Raw genomic sequence first — 24,452 nt, forward strand, 5'->3', positions numbered from 1 at the left:
GGACCAGAGGACCACACTGAGACACAGAGGACCACACTGAGACACAGAGGACCACACTGAGACACAGAGGACCACACTGAGGACCAGAGGACCCCACTGAGCCACAGAGGACCACACTGAGACACAGAGGACCACACTGAGGACCACACTGAGACACAGAGGACCACACTGAGCCACAGAGGACCACACTGAGACACAAAGGACCACACTGAGACACAGAGGACCACACTGAGGACCAGAGGACCACACTGAGACACAGAGGACCACACTGAGACACAGAGGACCACACTGAGCCACAGAGGACCACACTGAGGACCAGAGGACCACACTGAGACACAGAGGACCACACTGAGACACAGAGGACCACACTGAGACACAGAGGACCACACTGAGGACCAGAGGACCACACTGAGCCACAGAGGACCACACTGAGACACAGAGGACCACACTGAGACACAGAGGACCACACTGAGCCACAGGGAGCTCAGTCAACATAGAGGAGTGGTAGAGCTCCATTCATTCTCTGCACCACCGAGAGTCAAAACATCAACACTGCCCTCTCCAGGGTGCTCAACTCCCTAACAGACGTCCACGTGTTCACCAGCAACCTTCAACACACAGCCCAACTAAAGCCATAGTCATTCTCCAAGGGATTAGTTCAGAGCCACCAGCAGCAGCAGCCGAAAGCCCAGTCTTACCGTTAGCAGCGGTGAGGAAGGCTTTGTTGTTGCCACGGGCCTTGTTGGTGAGGTCCTCTGTGATGTCCATGTGAGTGTGCACCTCCTCCCTCATCTCCTCCAGCACGGCACACAGGTCGTTCTCCCAGTACTCCTGGTCCAGGCACTCCAGCAGCTCCCCCAGCTGCACCTTGGTGCTGTAGTACCACATCTTCTTCTTCTCGTGCTCCCCGTCCTCCTCGCTGGAACAGACGGTTCATAACCAGTTAGATACACCAAGATCTTATATGACAACAAGCTTCACAACAAAGGCTTGAGTTACAAAAAATGGGCATTTACATTTTATGCATGTACGTTATTGATGCAAAAAAATATTTCGGCCTTAAAGATCTGATTGAAGAGATGGGATGAGCCTAATCGTATTTTCCCGTTGGCATTATGTTGCAACGTGGGTATCTAATTCACCTTGGAAACAAATGAATCTAAGCTTCAAAGGGAAGTAATAGGCTACGTGTTTTCTGGGTCATAAGGCATGAATAATTTCTTCTTGCCAGTAACAGTATTAGCCTATATACAGCTAAATGATTAAAGAAAGTCAAGCAAAGACCTTCCAACATCATCCGCTGTAGTTAGTACGCTGTTCTTTATGTTTATTTGGCAGCCGTTATCCAATTTAGGCAGAAACTGAATCACTTGGGTCACAACCTTTCACACCGTATGCCAACTCCTTTCATTGTTCTAAAGCAACACTGAGTGGGCTACTCAACACTAATTGGCATTGTGCTGAAATTCCACCAGGACGTCTTTGCTGCCTTCCAGCCCACTTGATGCCCCTCTTGTAGGCGTCTCACAAGAGAGGTTAAACCAATTACAGGCGGTGTGAAGACATGCTCAAGAGGAGGTGAGGCGAAATAGATGAACAAGGCCGATACTCCAGAAGAGATTCACTTCACTCTCAGGGACAAAATCAGCCATGACAGAGCACAGGATGAAAGCCCGGAGGAGTGTCACCCTCACTAAGGGCGTAGTTAACGATCACACATCACACATCTCATAATGTCACTAATGACCCCTTAGGGACGCAGCTTGCTAGTATGTATAGCAGCAAGGAGGGGAGGGAAGGAAATGGGCTTCTCAGATTGAGTAATTATCAGCACAATTATCACACCCAGTAATTTTTTTATTCAGACTGACTAGCTAGGATACCAGGCAATGAGAAATCACGCAAGAAACACAATGTAAAAAAACTGTTAAAAATAGTCCATGCATTTACATTTCTTTTCACATTTGTCTAACTCATTTGCGTCGAGCCCTTATGGGACATAGATAATGTTAACTTTCCAGTTTATTGGCCCCGAACAGTAGGGAGCGCACTGGTTACTTTAGTTTAGTCTAATTTAGCCAATATCGTAGCTAGTAACTAGCCTTAGCAGTCTGGACTGCTCTGCTTGATGAAGGATGCTTGTGAGACTTTGTGGTGACGTTCACAAACAGGAGCTTTATGTGCTCCGCAGCAACGAACACAATTCACAGCCTTATAACACTGTTATGCTGCAATCCTGAGCTTATCTGGACACGTTTAGACTGACTGTCATCACTCAACATCTGTGGCATGAAACATGTAGGTCTACTTTTCACTCACGCACACGGCTGAACCGGTAACAGTAAGGTAAACAATTTTTTACGGGAGATTCATGCTATTTTTGTCCCCCCGTCACAGTAACTGTGAAAAACAATCTCACACCACCAACCAGAAAAAACAACTCTGGGTTTTTTGAGAGAGAAGGCAATAAATCCCAAGGTACTATGAGGGAAAAACATAATCTCTCTCACTAGTTAGGGTACATAATACTGCGTCTTTACAAAGGTAATAAAATAACTTTCTTTGTCAAACCAATAAAAAGCATGAAAAAAAAAACGAGACCGAGAGTAACCGTTTTTCTACATCTCAATAATGTCAGCCCAATGATTATAACAAGCACCGGGCTTGCGGGCGCACAGAGATAGTTTTCACGCGTGTGTGCTTCACTTCTTCTTCTACCACCTGAGCCTTATTTTAAGCCAGAAAAAAACCTGCAGCAGAGATGATTTTGGCGACTGCAAAAGATTTCTATTCCAGGCATTGACATACACCCACTGTGACTGGATGCCTCGAAAAACATAGAAGGCACATATTACATACTTTTCTCCCCTAAGAATAGAAGAGGGGAGAAAATGACTTGGCTCTGCCACTGTGAACATTTCAGAGCAAATGAACATGTAGTAGGCCTAATGATAGAAAGAGTAACTATTGTTGATCGCCAATGATCAAGCGAATCGCCAATTTAAAGCAAAAGTGTTGTTATGTACCTCAGGTAAGTCATTACGTAGTAGATAAGCGCATTTTGACATGAAAGAACACGGGTCGTTTTGATAACGCAATCCAGCGCCACCTTGCCGGGGGAGAACCCTGTATTACAATACATGATTTTGTTGGTGGAACGGAGGGGAGAAGGGGGGTCGTTACTTACACAACTATCCTCCGGTTGAGGAACCAGTACTTCCTCTGGTGGCGGTCGTAGCCGACGGGCTCCAGGCGGATGCAAGGCTTGCTCTTCTGCATCTCCGTCACGCAGTCCGTGACCCCTGGCACCTTGTGAGCCACGCAGATCTCACACTGCCAGTCGTCCTCCGGCACCTCCTCCAGGGGCGGCTTCACACACTCCAGGTGGTAGACGGCCGAGCAGGTCTCGCAGCACAGCAGGTCCCCCAGCCTGTGACACACGCGACAGTGGTCGTCGTACTGCAACACCCCCTCGGACATCAGCTCCTCGCGGGCGATGTTGGTGGTGAGGAACTGGTCCACCAGGAACTGCAGCACCTTGATCTTACTCTCCAGCGGGCCGTACGGGTAGTCCTCCTGCTCCTGGTAGGAGAGGACGTGGTGGTACTCCCGGTCGCTCTCGCAGTAGGCCCGCACCACCTCGGGCCAGGTCATGCCGTCGATGAAGTAGAGGGTGGAGTTGATGCTGTCTTTGAGGTCGGCGGGGCCGAACGTGGTGTTGGAGGTGTCCTCCTCGCGCAGGATGGCCTTGAGCAGAGAGATGTTGGTCTCGGCTATCAGCGTGCACTGCTCCGGGCCCACCAGCGCCGCGCAGAAGTCCTCGAAGCAGAACGGGGAGAGGCGCAGCACCGTGCTGAAGTTGCGCAGCACCTCGTAGATGGAGGACACGTTGAGCAGCTCCTGGCTGGGGACCATGAGGTCCTCCGAGGTCCTGGGGAGCTCCAGGGGAGGGATCTCTTTCTCCTCAAAGATGGGCGAGCGGGGGCGGTGGACCCGCGCCTTCCTCCTCCCTGCAGGACGAAGGGAGAGAACATAAAAGTTATTAATGACATTCATTTAAAGACACTAAAAAACCTGGGGGATTTGTCTTGCATAACACCATCTCAAACTTATGATAGTAATGATAATCAATACATGTCACGGGGGGGGGCAATCCTGTTTACAATGGTCAGCGATAAATAGCGAGTATATGTAAATCCATGCACAGAACTGCTATTCGTTTTTAGATCATTAAAATGGTACAGACATGCAAGCTTAGCATGTAGCAGGCTAACTATCTCCTGTATAGGAAATGGTGTCTTGACGCCGTGTGACAGGCTCCATTTTACAAAGCTCACAACACAATCAAAATTGTATATCTCTGTGATGTGATTACGGAGTAGGGCCGTGGGTTCCATTGTATATGAGTTGTACTCATGTAGTGTCAGTTGGTATTATATAGGCTGCATTTGTAAATTCGCTCTGAGAGCGCCGGACCGCACACTGGGTTCAACGTCATTAAGGGACCAAGTAATTTGATTCGACAAGAGGCATTCCATGAGTGCTGATCAGATTTCCAGAGCGAATTTATGAATGCAGCCATAATCAAAAGAAACTTATTGCCTGGACTTCAAATTGGTTTTGCATTCAAGCATCAATAATTCATGTTTTAAAATGAATTGTCCATTTCCTCCCTCACCTGTTCCAATAGGATAGAAAATGACAAATAGAAAATACTAGCATATAAATACATTTGTGACTATGTATATATATAGATAGATCGATAAATCACTCTGCTAAGATGTCCCAGTATTGAGATCGCATGACGGATGACAAGTGATCGGGTACTGCAGCCTCTAGGGCCAGGGTAAGATCCGGCCATAGAGATGCTAGCTACCTGTGAGCTCTCAACTACAGTTTGCTTACATGAGACAGTACAGTAGTACATGATTAATGCTGTGACTAACATCGTGATATAATCAATGACCTCTGGGAGTAGAGGCCATATGGAGGCCTTATCAAATCAAATCAAATCAAATTTTATTTGTATAGCGCATTTCTTACAAGATGCAACTCAATGCGCTTCACACAATGAAAATGTTCAGTCAATCAGTCAATCAATCAATACTGACAGAGCCGCGAGCAGGCAAAAGTAAAAACCTGTATACTATGTAGCCAGGAAAAAATTCCCTTGCAGCCCTCTACCAATAGAGCGACTACTAGCCAGTTTGCCTACCAGTACCCAGCGGTCCCCAAGGGGAGGCCAAGGACCACCGGCACAAAGCAAGCAAGCAAGGGCAAAAACCTGTACACCATGTATCCAGGAAAAATTCCTTGCATATTATCGGCGTACACTCTGTCCATAAATTTAGTGTTATATTTGCATCGTTCTGCATCCGGATGGTCACAGGTCCTGCCAAAAGAGAATCTTAGGCACAGTTATGATGCAACAACACAATAAAGACAATAAAGATGACAGCAATACAACCTGATGGTGGTCCTGGTACACCCTTGTACTGGTTCCAGTACTGCTCTAGGTGCTATTTGGAGTTGACAGTGCCTCATCAGCACCCGGGTCCATTTTCCTGTCAACACAAATCTCAAAACACGAGTATGGTGTAATGGCCTAGTGATCCTAGTTCTATAATGTCCAATGTCTCCCGTAGTATCAAAAGGCGACATTGAATAAGTAGGTTTTGAGGTCACGCTTAAAAATGTCCTGAGTTTTAGACAACCTCAGGCCCTCAGGTAGGGTGTTCCACAATCTAGGAGCATATATGCTAAAAGCTGATCCTCCAAATCTCTTTGTCCTAGCCTCTGGCACTATTAAAAGTTCCGTGCCACTAGACCGTAGGGGTCTAGCTGGTGTGTATCTTATGAGCATGTCCACCATGTAATTGGGTGCATCACAGTGAAGTGATTTATAAACTAGTAAAAGGATCTTAAAGTCTATTCTATGACTGACAGGGAGCCAGTGTAGTGATCTCAAGACAGGTGTGATGTGCGCTCTTCGTTTGGTCCTAGTAAGGACACGAGCAGCAGCATTTTGAACCATTTGTAGTCTATTTATCATTTTTTGGGGGAGACCTGTCAGGAGAGCATTACAGTAATCTAGCCTACTAGTAACAAACGCATGCATTAATTTTTCAGTGTCTGCCTGGGAGAGAAATGATTGTACCTTAGTGATGTTTCTTAGATGGTAGAAGGATGTTTTAATAGTATTATTAATATGAGTTTCAAAATGTAGATCTGAGTCAATTATGACACCAAGATTCCTGGCCTGACACTTAGTGTTAAGAGCTAGTGTTTTCAAGTGTGCAGATAATTTCTCTCTCCCAGTTTTCTCGCCAATGATCAATACCTCTGTTTTTTCTTGATTGAGTTGGAGAAAGTTTTGTGTCATCCAAATATTAATATCGGCAATACAATCTATCAGGTGGTCAATCATCTTGTAGTCGTTGGGAGTTACTGAGATATAAAGCTGAGTGTCGTCAGCATAGCTGTGGTAGTTAACGCTATGCTTCTTGATAACAGAACTGAGGGGTAGCATGTATAGGCTAAAGAGCAACGGTCCTAAAATGGACCCCTGGGGAACTCCACAGGTTGTGCTATAATTTTTTGACTTATGGTCACCAAGGGCTACAAAGTAGTCTCGGTCAGCCAGGTAAGTCCTGAACCAGTTCAAGACCGGACCTGAGAGGCCAACCCAGTTTTCAAGTCTCTCAATAAGTATGGAATGGTCTACCGTATCAAAGGCTGCACTTAAGTCTAAGAGTACAAGAATCGAGAGTTTTTTCGAGTCTGCATTTATCCTAAGGTCATTAGTTACCTTAAGCAAAGCGGTTTCTGTGCTGTGGTATGATCGGAAACCTGACTGAAGTGGGTCATACCTATTATTTAAGACTAAGAATTCATGAAGCTGTCTATACGCTGCCTTTTCTAAAATTTTGCTTAGAAAAGTGAGATTGGATATTGGTCTACAGTTTTTTGGATCAGAAGGATCTAGGTTACTTTTCTTCAGGGTGGGTCTAACCAGGGCAGTTTTAAGCGCCGCTGGAAATATCCCTTTTTGTAGGGAGTGATTTACAATGCCTAGTATGTCATCAGATACAGATTCAAAAATGTCCTTTAAAAAGGTGGTAGGAATAGGGTCAAGAGGACACGTAGACGGTTTAAGCTGTGACACAATTTTACCTAATGTTTCCGTACTAATCATGGTGAACATGCTCATAGTCATGTTCTGTGGTGGCGGATCTGTGGTGCTACACAAACCTAGTCTTTCCTGAGTAATACACATTCTAATATTTGTTATCTTATCCCTGAAGTGGGCTGCAAATTCCTCGCATTTGGTGACAGAGGCTGCGCCGTCTAGAGTTTTAGGAGCAGGGTTTACAAGGCAATCAATTGTCGAGAACAAGACCCTGGGGTTATTCTTGTTTGTAGATATTATCTTTGAGAAGTGATTTTTTTCTAGCATTTCGCATTGCCAAGTTAAAGGCAGATAGATGTTCTTTAAAAATATTCTGATCAATCTGTAATTTGCTCTTTCTCCATCTGCGCTCAGCTTTCCTACATGTTCTCTTTAGGAGATTTATTTCACTGTTTCGCCATGGTGCTCTCCTCTTGGCTCCAACCTTTTTTAATTTGGTAGGTGCCAGGGAGTCTAGGGCCATTTTTACTTTATTGTTAAAGGTAATTACTAAGTCGTTTTCACACAACGTGGGAGTTGTGTGATTACTGTTCATTAAAGCTTTGAAATTCTCAGCCACTGCAGGGGTAAGATAACGTTTTTTAACAACACGTTCAGCATTGCTTTCAGCTTTACGTGTTACAATGGTAAAGAAAATACAGAAATGGTCAGAGAGGGCCAGGTCGCTGATACCTGATATTGAGACCTCAAGACCCTTTGTAATCACAAGATCAAGGGTATGGCCATGATTGTGAGTGGGTTCATTGACATGTTGGACAAAATCCATAGATTCCAAGAGGTCAATAAACTCCCTAGCCCTCAAGTCAGCCCCATTATCAACATGAAAGTTAAAATCACCAGTGATAATAATCCTATCATAGTTTGGATGGATAATGGATAGGAACTCAGAGAAGTCAGGTAGGAAAGTAGGGGCTGGTTTCGGCGGCCTGTATACAGTTACCGTAAGAATAGGTGGTTGGCATGCCATAAATGTGGCATGATATTCAAAGGAGGAGAATATATCAAAGGATATGCTCCTGCAGTTTAGGTTATTTGAAGCTATGGTAGCTGTTCCTCCCCCCTTTTTTCCATTTCTGATTGATTGGAAAAAACTGTAGTTGGGGGGAGATGCCTCAATAAGGGCTGCTGCTCCATTTGTATCTAACCAGGTTTCTGTGAGTAGCATACAGTCGAGTTTTCTATCACAAATGAGCTCATTTATGATAAATGTTTTTTTGTTCGATAGGGACCTGATATTCAAAATTGCCATGGAGATGTCATTTTGACACTGGGACTGACTCGAGGGCATACTTAATGAAATGGGTAATACATTTCTCAAATTTGCGCCATGTATTACCTTATTTGTGGTGGAGGGAGTCCGATGGGAGACAATAGTCTGGATGGCATGTTTGGTGTTAGAGGAAAGGATCGGACTCATCCCACATCAGCGTTGACAGGGCACCGGCCAGGTCCAGGGCTGGACAGCGAGGTCCATGGACATCGACAGCAGGCGGGCACCATACCTGTTTGGGTGAAACCTATCTCTCGCAAACAGCTCACTACGGTTAAAGAACGTGGTGAAATTGTCTATAAATGGGATTTTCATATGACAGCAGTATCCCTGTAGCCAAAGGTGAAGACTTCGAATTCTACTGTATTTGGTGTCGCCATACCTGGGACTCGGGAAGGGGCCCGAGATGATGCAGGTCTTACCTGTGCCCTCGACGGTGGCGATGAGGGCTCGGAAGTCCTCCTTCAGCTCCTCCGACCTCTCCCGTCCGATGTCGTTGGCACCCACGTGGACGATGACGGAGGTGACCTGGGGGGGGGCATCATCCACCAGCATCGGGACGACCGCGGCGACGTCCCTCACCTTGGCACCTGGGATGCAGTGGGTTCTGGCCTTCAGGACTGCAACATGGCGGACCATGGACGAGCCTATTACAAGCACAGAGGGGGGGGGGGGGGGGGGGAGAAGAGCGGGTGCGGGGGGGGGAGGAGACACGAACTGTAGTCTCCTCTGCTGGCGGCGTGATGGACCTGTAGGGGGCACAGGCTTACCCTTAAGTACTGTGTGACCAATGTTATATATGAAGGGTTAGGGTTAGGGTGTGGTCACTGTGTGACCAATGTTATATATGAAGGGTTAGGGTTAGGGTGTGGTCACTGTGTGACCAATGTTATATATGAAGGGTTAGGGTTAGGGTGTGGTCACTGTGTGACCAATGTTATATATGAAGGGTTAGGGTTAGGGTGTGGTCACTGTGTGACCAATGTTATATATGAAGGGTTAAACATTTGTATGTTTACAGCCTCAGAAGCATTCTAGTATGGTCTTACACCTGTACATCCTGACACCTTAGAAATGCTAAGCGGTTGGTTTCCACAAGTCTAACCCAATGTAGTTATAGTCATACATGTTGTCCTAACACTCACATGATATATTTAAAATAATGATAAGAGATAAAGGCACTCTCATTTTCAATACATACTTAAGGCTAAAAGTTGAATGAATGAATGAATGAATGGTCTTTATTGTCATTAATACAGTACAGGTACCATACAACGAAATTTAGGGGGGGGGGGCTCCCCTGGTGCTAGGAAAAAAATACTAAAAACTTAAACTAAAAGTTGTCTGTACTGTAGCCTACATAAGTGAGTATAAATGGTGAAAGATGAAAAGGCCTATTGCCTCATCTAAGAATGTACATATAGTGGCATGAGTGCTCGTACTCTACTAACCGGGTCGCTGGTCTATATACCTCATCTCGACATCACGACTTACCCATTGTTTTTGAGGGCTTCTCTTCAACAGAATTCGGCCTGTCTTTCTCTTTCACTACTTTCTCAACCCTCTTCTTCATCCTTGCTAGCTAACAAATAGTAGCTGGCAAGTCAGAGTAGACTAATTTACAGGTAGCTTCCCGATGACGTTTATTGTTAGCTAGTTTGCTAACTATGCCAAAGGACTAATACAAGCGTTACCATGCCAACCGCCCTAGCCTCGGGCCATTGGGAGAAAATGGTACACATTCCAGTCCAGTGGGGGGCGGTAATGCATCGTTGACATTCTTCTTCTTCTTCTTCTTCTTTTTTTCAATTGGCGGTTGACAACCACATGGTGTATTACCGCCACCGCTGGACTGGAGTGTGGCACAGGACTTGCTTCTTAACTTTACTAACTTAAATTATTTTTAAAAGCCCTGTTTCCCTTAAAAAGAAAAACAACAACTTTAAAATCTTCTCTTCCCTTCTCTGTAAAATATATTTCATCTCAAATACTTCTTTATTTTCCTCCACCTGAGCAATAAACCTACGCCTTTCGTTATGATACTTTTGGCAGTGTATTAAAACATGTTCCACTGTTTCTGGTCTATTCCATAGACACTGCTCACAGTTGCCATCTGCATGCTTGTTTATTAAAAACAGGGTACTATTTAAATTGGTATGTCCAATCCTTAACCTGGCCAGCACCACCTCTTCACGCCTGGACCTGCATGTACTATTATCCACCCTCACTTTTGGTTGAAAATAAAAAAGGTGTCTCCCAGAGGTCCCACTGTTCCAAATATACTGCCATTTCTCATACGATTTTGCCTTTATAATACTTTTTACCTCTGCCTTACTGTATTTAATTTCCACCTCCACTCTCTCTTTTTCTACTGCTTTCTTGGCATAGGTGTCAGCCAACTCATTTCCCTCCACCCCTATGTGAGCTGGCACCCACAGGAAAGAAAATTTAAAACCTGCCTTTAACATCCCACTTGCTAATTGTAACATTTCTAAAATAATATCCATCCTGGATGCTGAGTATGCATTTTGCATACTTAAAAGAGCAGAGCTGGAGTCAGATGCTATTACTGCTTGCCTGTTACACCCAACACTTTCAACCCATAACAGGGCAAACCATATGGCTAAAAGTTCTGCTGTGTAAACCGCCAAATTATCCGTCAGCCTCTTTGTTATAGCCAGACCCATTTCCGGTATCACATGAGCTACTCCCACCCTCCCATCACTCCTTTTTGATGCATCTGTAAAGATAATCAACCTCTGATTATACTGTTCCCTAATGCATCCCTGTACCCTCCATTTATCTACTCCCCCTTCCTGTTTTGCTTCAAGCAGTCCTAAATCTACTGTCACCTCTTCAAATGTCCAGGGGGGGACTGCAGGGAATGCCACCGTGGGGCTGATATTAAAATTGCTTATGCTCATATTTACTACTTTATGTTGGATTGTCCACCCAAAGCTTTTCCCTCCCTCATACAGCCTCTCTTGGCAATCCCTCAGGACTGGCTGTTCAATATGGTCCCCACTGTGTCCCTTGAGGTTAGCCCAATATACCAGAGCAAGCTGGTCTCTTCTCAAATGCAAAGGCATCTCGCCCACCTCTACCTGGATTGCTGCTATCGGAGAAGTTTTAGCTAATCCACTACAAATGCGCAGAGCTTGATTGTGCAACATATCAAGTTTCCTTAATGTGGATTTAGACGCTGACACATAAACCACACAGCCATAATCAAATACTGATCTCATCATGCCAGTGTAGATTGCTCTCAATGCAGACCCAGACGCACCCCACTCAACTACCACACGAGCACCTCATTATATTTAAAACTTTCTTGCATTTAGCCTCCATCTCCTGTATGTGGAAGGCCCAAGTTAACCTCTTATCAAACCACATCCCGAGGTATTTAAAAACCTCAACTCTTTCCAACTCTCTGCCTGCCAACTGAATTTTAAATTCAGGACCAATGTTCCCCCTTGAGAAAAACATAACCTTGGTCTTCTCTACCGAAATCCTAAATCCCCACTGTACAGCCCATTGCTGGACTTCATTAACTGCATTCTGCATTTTCTTAACAATAAAACCTACATTCCTCCCCTTCTTCCACATAGCACCATCATCAGCAAACAAAGCCACTCCGTCAGTTCCCTGTACATTTTTAAAAATATGATCATAATATCGAACAATAAGGGGCTTACAATGCTTCCCTGGGGGGTTCCATTCTCTGCTATATATCTAGCACTGACCTCCCCATCAATTTTAACCCTCAGGCTCCTTTCATACAAAAAATCCTTAATCCACCTGAACATTCTGCCCCCAACCCCCATTTCCTGCAGTTTTATCAACAGGCCCTTTGTCCACATCATATCATATGCTTTCTCAATATCAAAAAAGACTGCTACCACTACCTCTTTGTTTACTTGAGCTCTTCTAATGTCATCCTTCAAGCATATAACAGGGTCCATAGTACCTCTCCCTCTTCTAAATCCACTCTGGTAACTCTGTAGCAGATTTTTTGATTCCACCCAGTAGGTTAACCTGTCATTTATCATTTTCTCCATAGTTTTTCCCACCTGGGAGGTTAATGCAATTGGCCTATAGCTGCTTGGATTGTGGGGATCTTTACCTGGTTTTCTAATTGGCACAATTAAGGACTCTTTCCACCCCTGGGGAATCACTCCCTCTACCCAAATGTTGTTGCACAGCATCAACAGAACATCTTTCCCTTTATCACTCAGTTTCTCCAACATGATATAACAGATAGAGTCCCTCCCTGGAGCAGATTTCTTTAACTTCCTCAGCACCTTAAGTAGTTCCGCTCTAGTGAACAATGCATCCAAGCTGCCCTCTACTCCATCCACCCTCACATCTACATCAGGATACCTTAACATAGTCTCTTCCCTCCCTTTCTTCTCTTCCAGACTTAAGTTGTCAGAGCTATGTACCCTAACCAATGTTCTAGCAATGACTTCAGCTTTCTCTTTGCTTGTAACAATAACATCATCACCTTCAATAAGCATAGGATACCCATATTTCCTCCCTATCCCTTTCATATTTTTAACCATTCCCCACACCTGCCCTATTGGAGTAGTACGTCCCACAGAGTCACAGAACTTTCTCCAGTGCTCCCTCTTTGCCTTCCTAACAGCTCTCCTTACTAGTGCCTGTGCTCTCTTATATTCAGTCAGTAGCTGAAAGTTATGGAGATTCTTCAATCTCCTAAATGCTCCATTCCTTATTTTAACAGAATCTTTGCATTCTTTTGACCACCACGGTACTCTTCTATTCATTTGCCTTGGCCCTGATTTCGGTATCGCCTCCCCTGCTGCAGCCACTATACCTGCGTTAATTTGTCTTTGTCGTGCTGGTCAAAGATCTGATCTCCGGTCAGTTTGACTGCCTTAGTGTCTGCTGCCTGGTCAATGTAGCCCCTCTCAGACTGGTCGTGGGTCAGATCCACCACGTCTTTGTCATGCTGGTCAAAGACCTGATCTCCGGCCAGTGTGACTGCACCTCTGTCTGCTGCCTGGTGACCCTGATCCCTCTCAGACTGGTCTGGGATCAGTTCTTCCATCTCTCCGTGGTTCTGCTCAGAGATAGACTGGCGTTCTTCCGGGTTCCGCTGGTGCTCCCAACGGGTCACTAGAGCCCACAGAACACACGCCAGTCAGTCAGAAAGCTTGTGTGTGTGTGTGTGTGGGGGGGGGGGGGGGGGTGTGTGTGTGTGTGTGTGTGTGTGTGTGTGTGTGTGTGTGTGTGTGTGAGACTCACTCAGCTGGTGTCTGACTGTGTCCTGCGTTTAACCCTGTCCCAGCTTCCATTGTCAATCCTGTCTCATCTGGCTTGTTTAACCCTGTCTCATCGGGCTCGATGAGGTCCTTGGTGCTGGCCACCTCATTTAGGCACTCAAGTATGGTGTTCACATCTTTCATGTAACTCTGGAAGACTTCGCTGGCTTTCTTGCCCTGGCAACTGTTAAACGCCATCTCTGTGATGCCAGTGGTCATACTGTTGACCCCACTGGTGACACCCAGCCCCACCCCAGTCATTGTCAGAGCCAAAGACAACCCAGCAGTTACGGGAGCTAGGGCCAATCCAACAATGGACAGGATCCCTCCAAGCACCCCTACAGAGCTGCCTGTCACACTAGAAATCTTTGCTCCCTTCCTCATACTGTCTAGCTGGACAGCGCTCTCCTCCAGCTCAGTCAGAAACTTCAGCATTCTGTGCCCGCATCTGGTGTTTTTGTCACCCACAAACCACGAGTATGGGAGTGACACACAGGCATATAAATCACCATGAAACTGCTGTACTTTTATGAAAGGGGCCGGGCGCATTAAATCACCCCTGATTTGAATGGATTCAAAAGCAGCGTTACACCAATCCTAATGTTTGAAATGTAGGGGACTGTGAAAGTTGACTTCAGGGGGAAAAGGTGGAGAATTGGGATGCAGGATGGGTGAATTTTACTCTTGTGTACTTGTACATAGAGACGTAATAAAAGCAATTCTAGACACAGGCTGTAGGGTGATCCTAAACAAACACGTATCAGCCAGCAAAGCCATACAGTAGATAATCTGGCTCAATTGTGTAATATGTAGTATCAATTCTATCAAAATAAGAGCAGTTTGGAGATGCAATACATTTGATCATAATGTATCTTCTCTAATAACATGCAGAGAATAAATCACATGAACACAATCTCTTTGTCGTGGTTAGACCTGCAGCATGACATTGATACAACATTACCACCCAAACAGTCTCTATGCGTAATAGAAATCATGAACATTACAAACTCTTACCTGATTTTTATATATATGAATTAAGCATTTATTATATATGGGTAACATGAATTACGCAAATGTTCTCAAAAGAACACATAAAAGAAACTCAAAACCTCATGTTGCCTATAGTCTTTCAAATGCTTTTGAAAATGCTAGTGGGGTTTACGCTACCTCAGCTCTTTGGGAAGGGGATGGAGGCCAGTTGCACTGTTTCTTGTCCATTGCTCATTGGTTTTCACGTTTTAACTGATCATACAGTAACTAGCTTGAGCACCTGCCTTACAATGGCGTATAAAGCCAGCCAAGAGTCAATATGATTAAGAAAATTGCTAGTAATCAAGATGGGTAGCTAGCGTATTTTTCAGTGGTTTATTTTTCAGCTATGAGGAACTTAGTTTAAGTGGATTTCTAAGAGCTTCAAGGTTATTAAATTAAGTCTATTTGACAGAGTTAGCTAGCTAGGGCAACAACTTCACTGCTGAACATTTTGGGTATCATATGCCATTAAAATAGGACATGGAAATTATGTAATAATGCAGGACTGTCATGCACAAATCAGCTTAAAACCATGTTGTAACGTTAGCTAACTAGCTAGAGACATCAGCATACTAGCGATCTTCTGTTATGCTTGTTATAAAGAAAAGGTCTATGATTTAGCAGTAAAGGCCAATGCACACGGCATGTGATTTATTTATCGCTTCCATTGTTTTGAATGAGACAATGCACGCGGTGTGCGACGAGTCGCATCGGACATTCGGTTGCACTGTTAAATATCGAATTTTGTTGTGCGACGAAATCTAAGAACTTTTTTTATCACTTTCCCAGCTTCCATTCTCAATCCTGTCTCATCTGGCTTGTTTATCCCTGTCCCAGTTTACATTGTCAATCCTGTCTCATCTGGCTTGTTTAACCCTGTCCCAGCTTCCATTGTCAATCCTGTCTCATCTGGCTTGTTTAACCCTGTCTCATCTGGCTCGATGAGGTCCTTGGTGCTGGCCACCTCATTTAGACACTCAAGTATGGTGTTCACGATTCTTTCATGTAACTCTGGAAGACTTCGCTGGCTTTCTTGCCCTGGCAACTGTTAAACGCCATCTCTGTGATGCCAGTGGTCAGATGATGTACTCGTTTCATTGAACAGCAAGTTCACACCACAGGAGAATTTAAACTGTGTGTTGACAGAGAAGACCTTGTACAGAGGGGCCTTCTTCAGTGGAAGAGAAAGAAAACATCACTTGTCAGGCCCTTGCACATCAATGCGTTTTTTACGTCCGTAAAAAAAAAAAAAAAAAACTCATGTTGTGTCAATCACGCTTGTACACCGAATCCGTAATATTCGTCCGTCGCCCAAAAAATCGGAACAGGTTCGATTTTCTGCGTTTTCCGCGTCCGTCAAAAGCCTTTTGAGAGTTGTTTTTGACCACTCCGCCATGGTATAGACTGGGACACATCGTCAAATTAGAACTGCAGGACAGTTGGATTAATGTTTACGGAAGTACATGTCTCAAGTATTATCTCGGCGGTTAGTCGAGTGAAAGAAAACATACAGATGATAATTCACACAATATAATACCACGAAAGCGTACGGCACTAAACAATAACATTCATTTGGGCAGCATCCCCAGTGGCGGCTGGTGCTAAAATGTTTGGGTGGGGCACAGGTTATGGGGGCATGCTCCACGGGGAAGAATATCAACTTTAAAATCTGGATTTACAGTCAATTTTAGCATGAGAATAGCTTTACCCCCCTGTACAGACCTCGCCATCCCCTCTACCCCCCTGTACAGACCTCTTCATCCCCTCTACCCCCCTGTACAGACCTCTTCATCCCCTCTACCCACCTCTACAGACCTCTTCATCCCCTCTACCCACCTCTACAGACCTCTCCATCCCCTCTACCCACCTCTACAGACCTCTCCATCCCCTCTACCCCCCTGTACAGACCTCTCCATCCCCTCTACCCTCCTCTACAGACCTCTCCATCCCCTCTACCCTCCTCTACAGACCTCTCCATCCCCTCCACCCCCCTGTACAGACCTCTTCATCCCCTCTACCCCCCTGTACAGACCTCTTCATACCCTCTACCCCCCTGTACAGACCTCTTCATCCCCTCTACCCCCCTGTACAGACCTCTTCATCCCCTCTACCCCTCTGTACAGACCTCTTCATCCCCTGTACAGACCTCTTCATCCCCTCTACCCCCCTGTACAGACCTCTTCATCCCCTCTACCCCCCCTGTACAGACCTCTTCATCCCCTCTACCCCCCTGTACAGACCTCTTCATCCCCTCTACCCCCCTGTACAGACCTCTTCATCCCCTCTACCCCCCTGTACAGACCTCTCCATCCCCTCTACCCCCCCTGTACAGACCTCTTCATCACCTCTACCCCCCTGTACAGACCTCTTCATCACCTCTACCCCCCCTGTACAGACCTCTTCATCACCTCTACCCCCCCAGTTTTCTCTACAATTTCTACAATTTTCTCTCTACAGTTTCTACACGTCAACGTGTACCGAAACACTTGTTTCCAACGTGGTCCTACGTTTCTCCTACACCAAGACACATACAAAGAGCATAGAAACATAAAAAGAGCATAGAAACATACAAAGAGCATAGAAGATACAATCAGAATACAGTCTGCCATTCCTTCTCCCAGCATCGATTTGGTTTTCCTATCATGACTGAAGGACAGATGATTCACTTACTTACACAAGTTTGACTTCGGTAATAGGTCCAGTTGCAATATCAAGTTGGGAACAAAAGATGCCTCCTTCTAATCCATTTGTTCAATTTGTTTACAAAGTCCGGTAGTGGAAAGCAGAACAACGTATTTGTTACTTCACATCCCGCTAGCCATGTTTTCTTCTCATACCAACCCCTCGTAAATCCTCGGTTATACGATTTTCCAATTTCCCCTGCCTTTGTATAAACTTGCTTTATAATTAAATTTGGTCTGGGTGGTCCTAATTCCTTTACTGTTAATTTCTCCTGGTTGCTACCTACGACGGCTGAACGGTGTTTCTTTTAAAGATTCAACCGAGTTGTTCAGAACATTACTAGCCATGGTGAAACAGGCGAACGAACGTGACGCCGGCCATATGACATGACGTAAGCACGTACGATTCTGTGTGCATGTCCCAAAACCCCATAGACAAATGACCGAATGGCCTGAAGTTACCAAAATAGATTTTACATGCAAGTCTACGAGAACAGCCTAGTGCACTTTCGAGTAGAGTCAAAGTTGCCCTGAAAGGGGCGGGACTTGAAGCTGATTGGAACATACTCCACAGAACACTAGCTGATTGGACTATGATATACTCCACAGAACACTAGCTGATTGGACTATGATATTCAGAAGCAACACTGTCTAGAAGTCATAGAAAAAAAATCTCTCTCTTCTCCCTTTGGTGGGGCATTGTCCAATTGCCCCTAATGAACCAGCCTCCCCTGCATCCTACTCAAACTCAGGCAGAAGGGCAGGGTCCGGGCAGGTGCACACTGTCACAGACTGCCAGTGCGTCATACATCATTCAGCATGGTTATAGCGGTTTCTTTTTCTATTCTACTATTCTATTCTACTTCTGCTGTCTGCGTCTCCCTGGGTATTCCTAGACCAGATGGCAAACAGTAAAGAAATGCCACAATATACCAGGACTTAAGAAACGAGATGCCCAACAAAGGATTTGACAAACCCTGGCCTGTTTTGTATGGAGGACCAAGTCTGTCAAAATTAACAATAAATATATAGATACATAAATGAATGTAGGAACAAATAAATGAATGAATACACACAGTATAACGAAATACATTTCTATATTTATTTATTCGTTTACGCATTCATTCTTTGTTTTCCACTTTCATTCTTTATTTTCCACATTCATTCTTTCTTTTCCACATTATTCTTTCTTTTACACTTTATCAGATCTGTATGCAAATATCTGGGGGCGTATCTTGCATGTTGTCCACGCCCCTACGCATTTTCATTGGTTGATACAGCGCGTGACGTGTGAAAGCAGCGCACACGCGATTCATTTGCAGGCAGCTCTTGGTCAGAGCGGTCACAATGGGATCTGTCTGCTGCAATAGTTGAGGGAGAGAGGAGTAGACGGAAATCCTCTCTGTAGACTAACCTCTCTGGAGACTAACCTCTCTGTAGGCTAACCTCTCTGTAGACTAACCTCTCTGTAGGCTAACCTCTCTGTAGGCTAATCTCTCTGTGTAGACTAACCTCTCTGTAGGCTAACCTCTCTGTAGGCTAACCTCTCTGTAGGCTAACCTCTCTGTAGGCTAATCTCTCTGTAGACTAACCTCTCTGTAGGCTAACCTCTCTGTAGACTAACCTCTCTGTAGGCTAACCTCTCTGTAGACTAACCTCTCTGTAGGCTAACCTCTCTGTAGACTAACCGCACGTCACCAGGCTTTCTCCTGGGCGACTGTAGGCCTACTCGTCTCTCGTGAGCTTGGTTGTAACATGAATCGTGGAACTCTGGATGTTTTACAGTAATTCTCCAAGTGACCAGAAAAAGTAGCTAGATTTGTCGCTGGTTGCTTCTGACTAATTAAGTCGCCATGGGGGTCTGGAAAGTCGCCAGATATAGTGGCAAAGTTGCCAAATTGGCAACACTGAGACTACGTGAGAGGAATGTTCACCAAACCCCTACCGTATGGTTGCATTTTAACACAGTGGCGCGCTTTTTAGTTTTAGTTTTAGCCTTATAGAGGCTATGTTGTTTTAGCTAATTTAATGAAACATTTAAACGTGGACCACATTTAATGCAGATCTGCACAGTGGCTTTTGGAGGAGATCTTTAAATCTGCTACAACATTGAAAACACAACAGAACACATCATAAGCATTTCTCACATTTTTCTAAATGACAGGAAACGCTAACAAAGGTCTATCGGCCACTCGAGAAACACGTCATGGTCATATTTCCAATAGGTCTGTTGGTGCCCTGTGAAATATGCATTGCGATATTGTGCCACAGCTTAGATGCATGGCATCAGGCATGGCTGCTCGCAGCTGTGGAATCAGCTCAGACCTTTTACCCAGTGTTGCCAACTCCTCTAATGGTAGTAGCTGTTGGCTCTCCCCAAAGTAGCTAGAAGTAGCTAAATGACGTAATTAACTAATTTGCATTAAATGCAATTCTGAAAGGCTAAAAAGGTTTACAAACTAACTAAGGTTTACAAACTAATTATTTACGTATTGATTTATTTATTTTTGTCATTATGGTAAATGAGCTGAGCTATGATAGCTAGCTAAGCTGACTGAGACAGTGTGATAGACTGGCTGAGACAGAGTGAACAGTTTGAGGGATTTTTGATTGTGAAACTAAAAGACAGAGTGAATATTATTTAAATAAATATTATACTGAACTGTACAAAATCATTGTTGTGATTGGACATAAGCTGCGCACACGCGATTCATTTGCAGGCAGCTCTTGGTCAGAGCGGTCACAATGGCATCTTTTCTGCGTTTTCCGCGTCCGTCAAAAGCCTTTTGAGAGTTGTTTTTGACCACTCCGCCATGGTATAGACTGGCACACATCTTCAAATTAGAACTGCAGGACAGTTGGATTAATGTTTACGGAAGAAGTACATGTCTCAAGTATTATCTCGGCGGTTTCTTAAAGCTCGTGTTTAGCCTACCAGTGTCTTCGAAGCGTTGCAGCTCCTCAATTGTAGCAGTGGTCTTCGTGGGAGTGCAAGTTGATCCCAATGTGTTCCCAATTTCGTTGTTTGGTACCTGTACTGTAGCAATGACAATACAGTCCATTCATTCATAAAGTCCATTCATTCATTCATTCATTCATTCATTCATTCATTCATTCATTCATTTAAGTTACCCAATGTCGTCTTACATATCTTTCCATTCTTATCATTCTATATGAAAAAGGGTTTTAAGTCAACACAGCAAAATCCTCATAAATCTATCTACTGCAAAGTCTTCTTTGTTTAATTCAATGCTGTTGCCAACTACTAGTCGGCTACTACTCGTCTCTGAGGAGACTGCCAGATCTAAGCTAGTTGAGTTTAATGCAACCACTCATTTATATATTTTTTTAGATTATACCACTTGAAAAAACAAACTGAAATAATCCTAATGATATTAATTTAAGAGTGTAATCTATTTGACAATAACTACTACCCTGAAATCTAAAATGCTTTGCATATTCAGGCTTGGCTAACATCTAATTTCGTATAATGTTCAAATAATTAAATACATCCTTAAAGTGACTTATGTCCAAAAGCACAAATTTGAGGTAACTTTTTACAACTGAATAAATAGATGCATTCAACGATGAGTGTTTAATGTTTGGAGCCACTTCAGTTGTGATTTTTCTCGAATTGCTCAAGATCCTCAGCGTCAAGCTTCTCTATTTTCTTGTCTATGGAGGGGGAAAAGTGTAAACAGTTAGTGTGAACCCTGTCTTTTGGATGCAACAATGTCAAATCTTGAGTGCTCAATCTAGACAAAGAAACAAACATACTGAAATGTTTTTCGATTCTGTTGAGAATGTTCATGCTGTGTTTGCTGTCATTATTGTGGTCTTCGTGGGAGTGCAAGTTGATCCCAATGTGAAGGCCATGCTTCTACTGCGTCACTCTCAGCTCCAGGTCCATGCATCCACGTGGCAAACGTTGAAATAAATTGAGTCAGTGCGTTAGCGAACTCTGCCGTTTTTGCTTTATACTGTACCATACATCCAGGGTTCGAGTTATGTGGGAGCCAATGGGAGCGTATTTCATGTCTTGAATGTAATCCAGTTGTTGCTAGTCGTTGTTTAACGTACCCCACTCGTCTTGTGGAAATTCTGTTTGGATTTGAAATCGCTAACCCACGGTTTTGTATCAGTTGAAGAAAGTGGGTTAATTAGAAAACTGAACGTTTAATGGTTGCTAGCATGATCTTGTTAACCGTCCGTTAATCGTCCGCTTTTGTTTCTTCTATCAGGGGAGCGAGACAACTAACCAGACTGATGTTAGCCTACCTCAGGGGTGCTCATTACGTTGATCGCGATCGACCGGTCGATCGCGAAGGTAGTGTTGGTAGATCACACGGCATTGAAAAAAATGAATAAAAATAACGTAAAAAAAAAAACGTTTTTTTTTTTTTTTTTCTGTGTGGTCCAGACGGGAGAGGCCATCACTCAGCCCCGCGCCGCCTCACAACACACACACACACACACACACACACACACACAGACAAGCACACACACACACACACACACACACACACACACACACACACACACAGACAGACACAAGCACACACACATGCACACACAGACAGACAGACAGACAGACAGACACACACACACACACACACACACACACACACACACACACACAGACACAGACAGACAGACAGACACACACAGACAGACAGACACACACACACACAGACACAGACAGACAGACAGACAGACACACACAGACAGACAGACACACACACACACACACTCCGCCGCCCGGAGACGTCGATGGCACCTGGCTTGGCACTGGCCAGTCTGGTGTAAACCACTCAGAGCTCCTGAGTTAATGTTAATGTTAATGGACTACCAGTGTGAATATTTGTTATATAGTTTAATAAATCTCTCCTTTGATTTTGAAACAGTGTAGCGTGGCCTTAATTTGTTATTATTACAGTACATTTTTGTGTTCGCAGCAATGGCAATATGTTTTATTTGGTTGGTAGATCTTGTTGAGCTGGTAATTTGAAAAGTAGCTCACAAGCCTAAAAAGGGTGAGCACCCCTGGCCTACCTAATACATTGTGTGTATGTTCTGTATGTCACACAGGTATGGAGATGTTTTGTCTGTTTCATTTGAAAACGTTTTTTATTATTTACTGTGTATTTATTTACTGTGTAATGGGAGGAAACTTGATAGCCTCATGATTTAGTCCACACCAGTAGCTATATACAGCTGGTGTGGCTGTTATTGCAACATATTGTATGTCAATACTGATTAATAATATTGATGCTGTTATTTTTGTGTTTGTTTGAGAAACGAAATATGGGTTTTCTGATGTATGATAGAATATTGCCAAATTGTTTGTTTTTATTATCTATGCATCTATGAGCTGATGATGCTGATATCTATTGTATATATACGTATATATGAATACATATTCATATATATAGTGACAGATCTATAGATCGTCCTAAGAGGGGAGCGAGACAACTAACCAGACTGATGTTAGCCTACCTGATACATTGTGTGTATGTTCTGTATGTAATGTCGCAGCGATGCACAATTGTTTAAATTAAAATAAAATCAGTCTACTGTTAATAAAACTACTGCTGCAGATTTCTGTTGGTCTGTTTCTCAGACTGAATTGGTACCATACTGCTTGGCCCTCTGAAAGGTCACAGCCAGGTCAGCTGCAGGTTGGGGCGGGGGAGGGGAGACATCAATTAAGCACCTGCACCTCCAAACTTTCCCCAAAGCTACTGCTGCATTCAATGCACACGGGAATAACTGGTTTTCTGGAACAAGATTAATAATTATTATTCATAAATGTAGAACTGCTTAATCCCTTTATGTTTTGTAATTATTTAAAGATAAAACAACAGTTTTAAATGTTTTTATAATTTAAACCATTATATGGCTTGCATGATTGAGAATGTTGTCATTTTTAATACACAGTTTTGGTACACTACATTAACGCATTTACAGAACTCTCCTTAAAATTACAAATATAGTACTTATTACTAATACACTCAGGCCTCTGCCGTTCATTTAACATTGCCGACCTCCTGAACTTTAGGCTCACTTTTGGGACACTTCCTATGTAGCCAGGGGAACAGAAAAAGACACACACCATCAGTGGGATGCCAGCTTTCAGACAAAATTGTTTTCAAGTCTCTAGTCCATTGTATGGCCAAACAGGGTTTAACTTATTGGGGATAGGCCTCCATTGACATTACATTGGCGACCTCCTGAACTTTAGGCTCACCTTTGGGACACTTCCCATGTAGCCAGGGGAACAGAAAAAGACACACACCATCAGTGGGATGCCAGCTTTCAGATAAAATTGTTTTCAAGTCTCTAGTCCATTGTATGGCCAAACAGGGTTTAACTTATTGGGGATAGGCCTCCATTGACATTACATTGGCGACCTCCTGAACTTTAGGCTCACCTTTGGGACACTTCCTATGTAGCCAGGGGAACAGAAAAAGACACACACCATCAGTGGGATGCCAGCTTTCAGACAAAATTGTTTTCAAGTCTCTAGTTTATTGTATGGCCAAACAGGGTTTAACTTATTGGGGATAGGCCTCCATTGACATTACATTGGCGACCTCCTGAACTTTAGGCTCACTTTTGGGACACTTCCTATGTAGCCAGTAGAACAGAAAGACACACACCATCAGTGGGATGCCAGCTTTCAGCCAAAAGTGTTTTCAAGTCTCTAGCCCAATGTATCACCAAACAGCGCTCAATTTAGTTGTGCACTATGCAGACAGAGCACTGATTTGTATGAATTGTATAGGGGTATCCTTAAAAAATAACTGTGTTGTTTTCTTGTAGAATGCTATTTTTTAAGGATACCCCTATACAATTGTATGAATTTTTCAGATAGGAGGTTGTTCTTCGGCCCTCGTTATGTTAATTAGGATAAAGAGTTGAGTTGTATATTTTTTGTATTACATTGTCGTTAATGAATGAATGTTCTTCCTTCTGAACTCTGTGTTGTTATAATA

General features: G+C 43.9%; 1 protein-coding gene across 1 annotated transcript in view; it reads right to left on the bottom strand.

The window, feature by feature from the left end:
• Positions 1 to 10,032, bottom strand: part of LOC308150258 (uncharacterized protein) — a gene marked incomplete at both ends in the record, with an annotated part of 103,083 nt that extends 93,051 nt beyond the window's left edge. The window contains 4 exons of the mRNA XM_080523109.1: positions 699 to 919; positions 3,188 to 4,010; positions 8,882 to 9,106; positions 9,954 to 10,032. Coding sequence (XP_080379235.1) covers positions 699 to 919; positions 3,188 to 4,010; positions 8,882 to 9,106; positions 9,954 to 10,032 — 1,348 coding nt within the window. The remainder of the gene's footprint in view (positions 1 to 698; positions 920 to 3,187; positions 4,011 to 8,881; positions 9,107 to 9,953) is intronic.
• Between the last annotated feature and the right edge of the window lie 14,420 nt (positions 10,033 to 24,452).

This window comes from Nansenia antarctica (assembly GCF_963989245.1).
Source record: "Nansenia antarctica genome assembly, chromosome: 2".
In the NCBI taxonomy this organism is placed as follows: Eukaryota; Metazoa; Chordata; class Actinopteri; order Argentiniformes; family Microstomatidae; genus Nansenia; species Nansenia antarctica.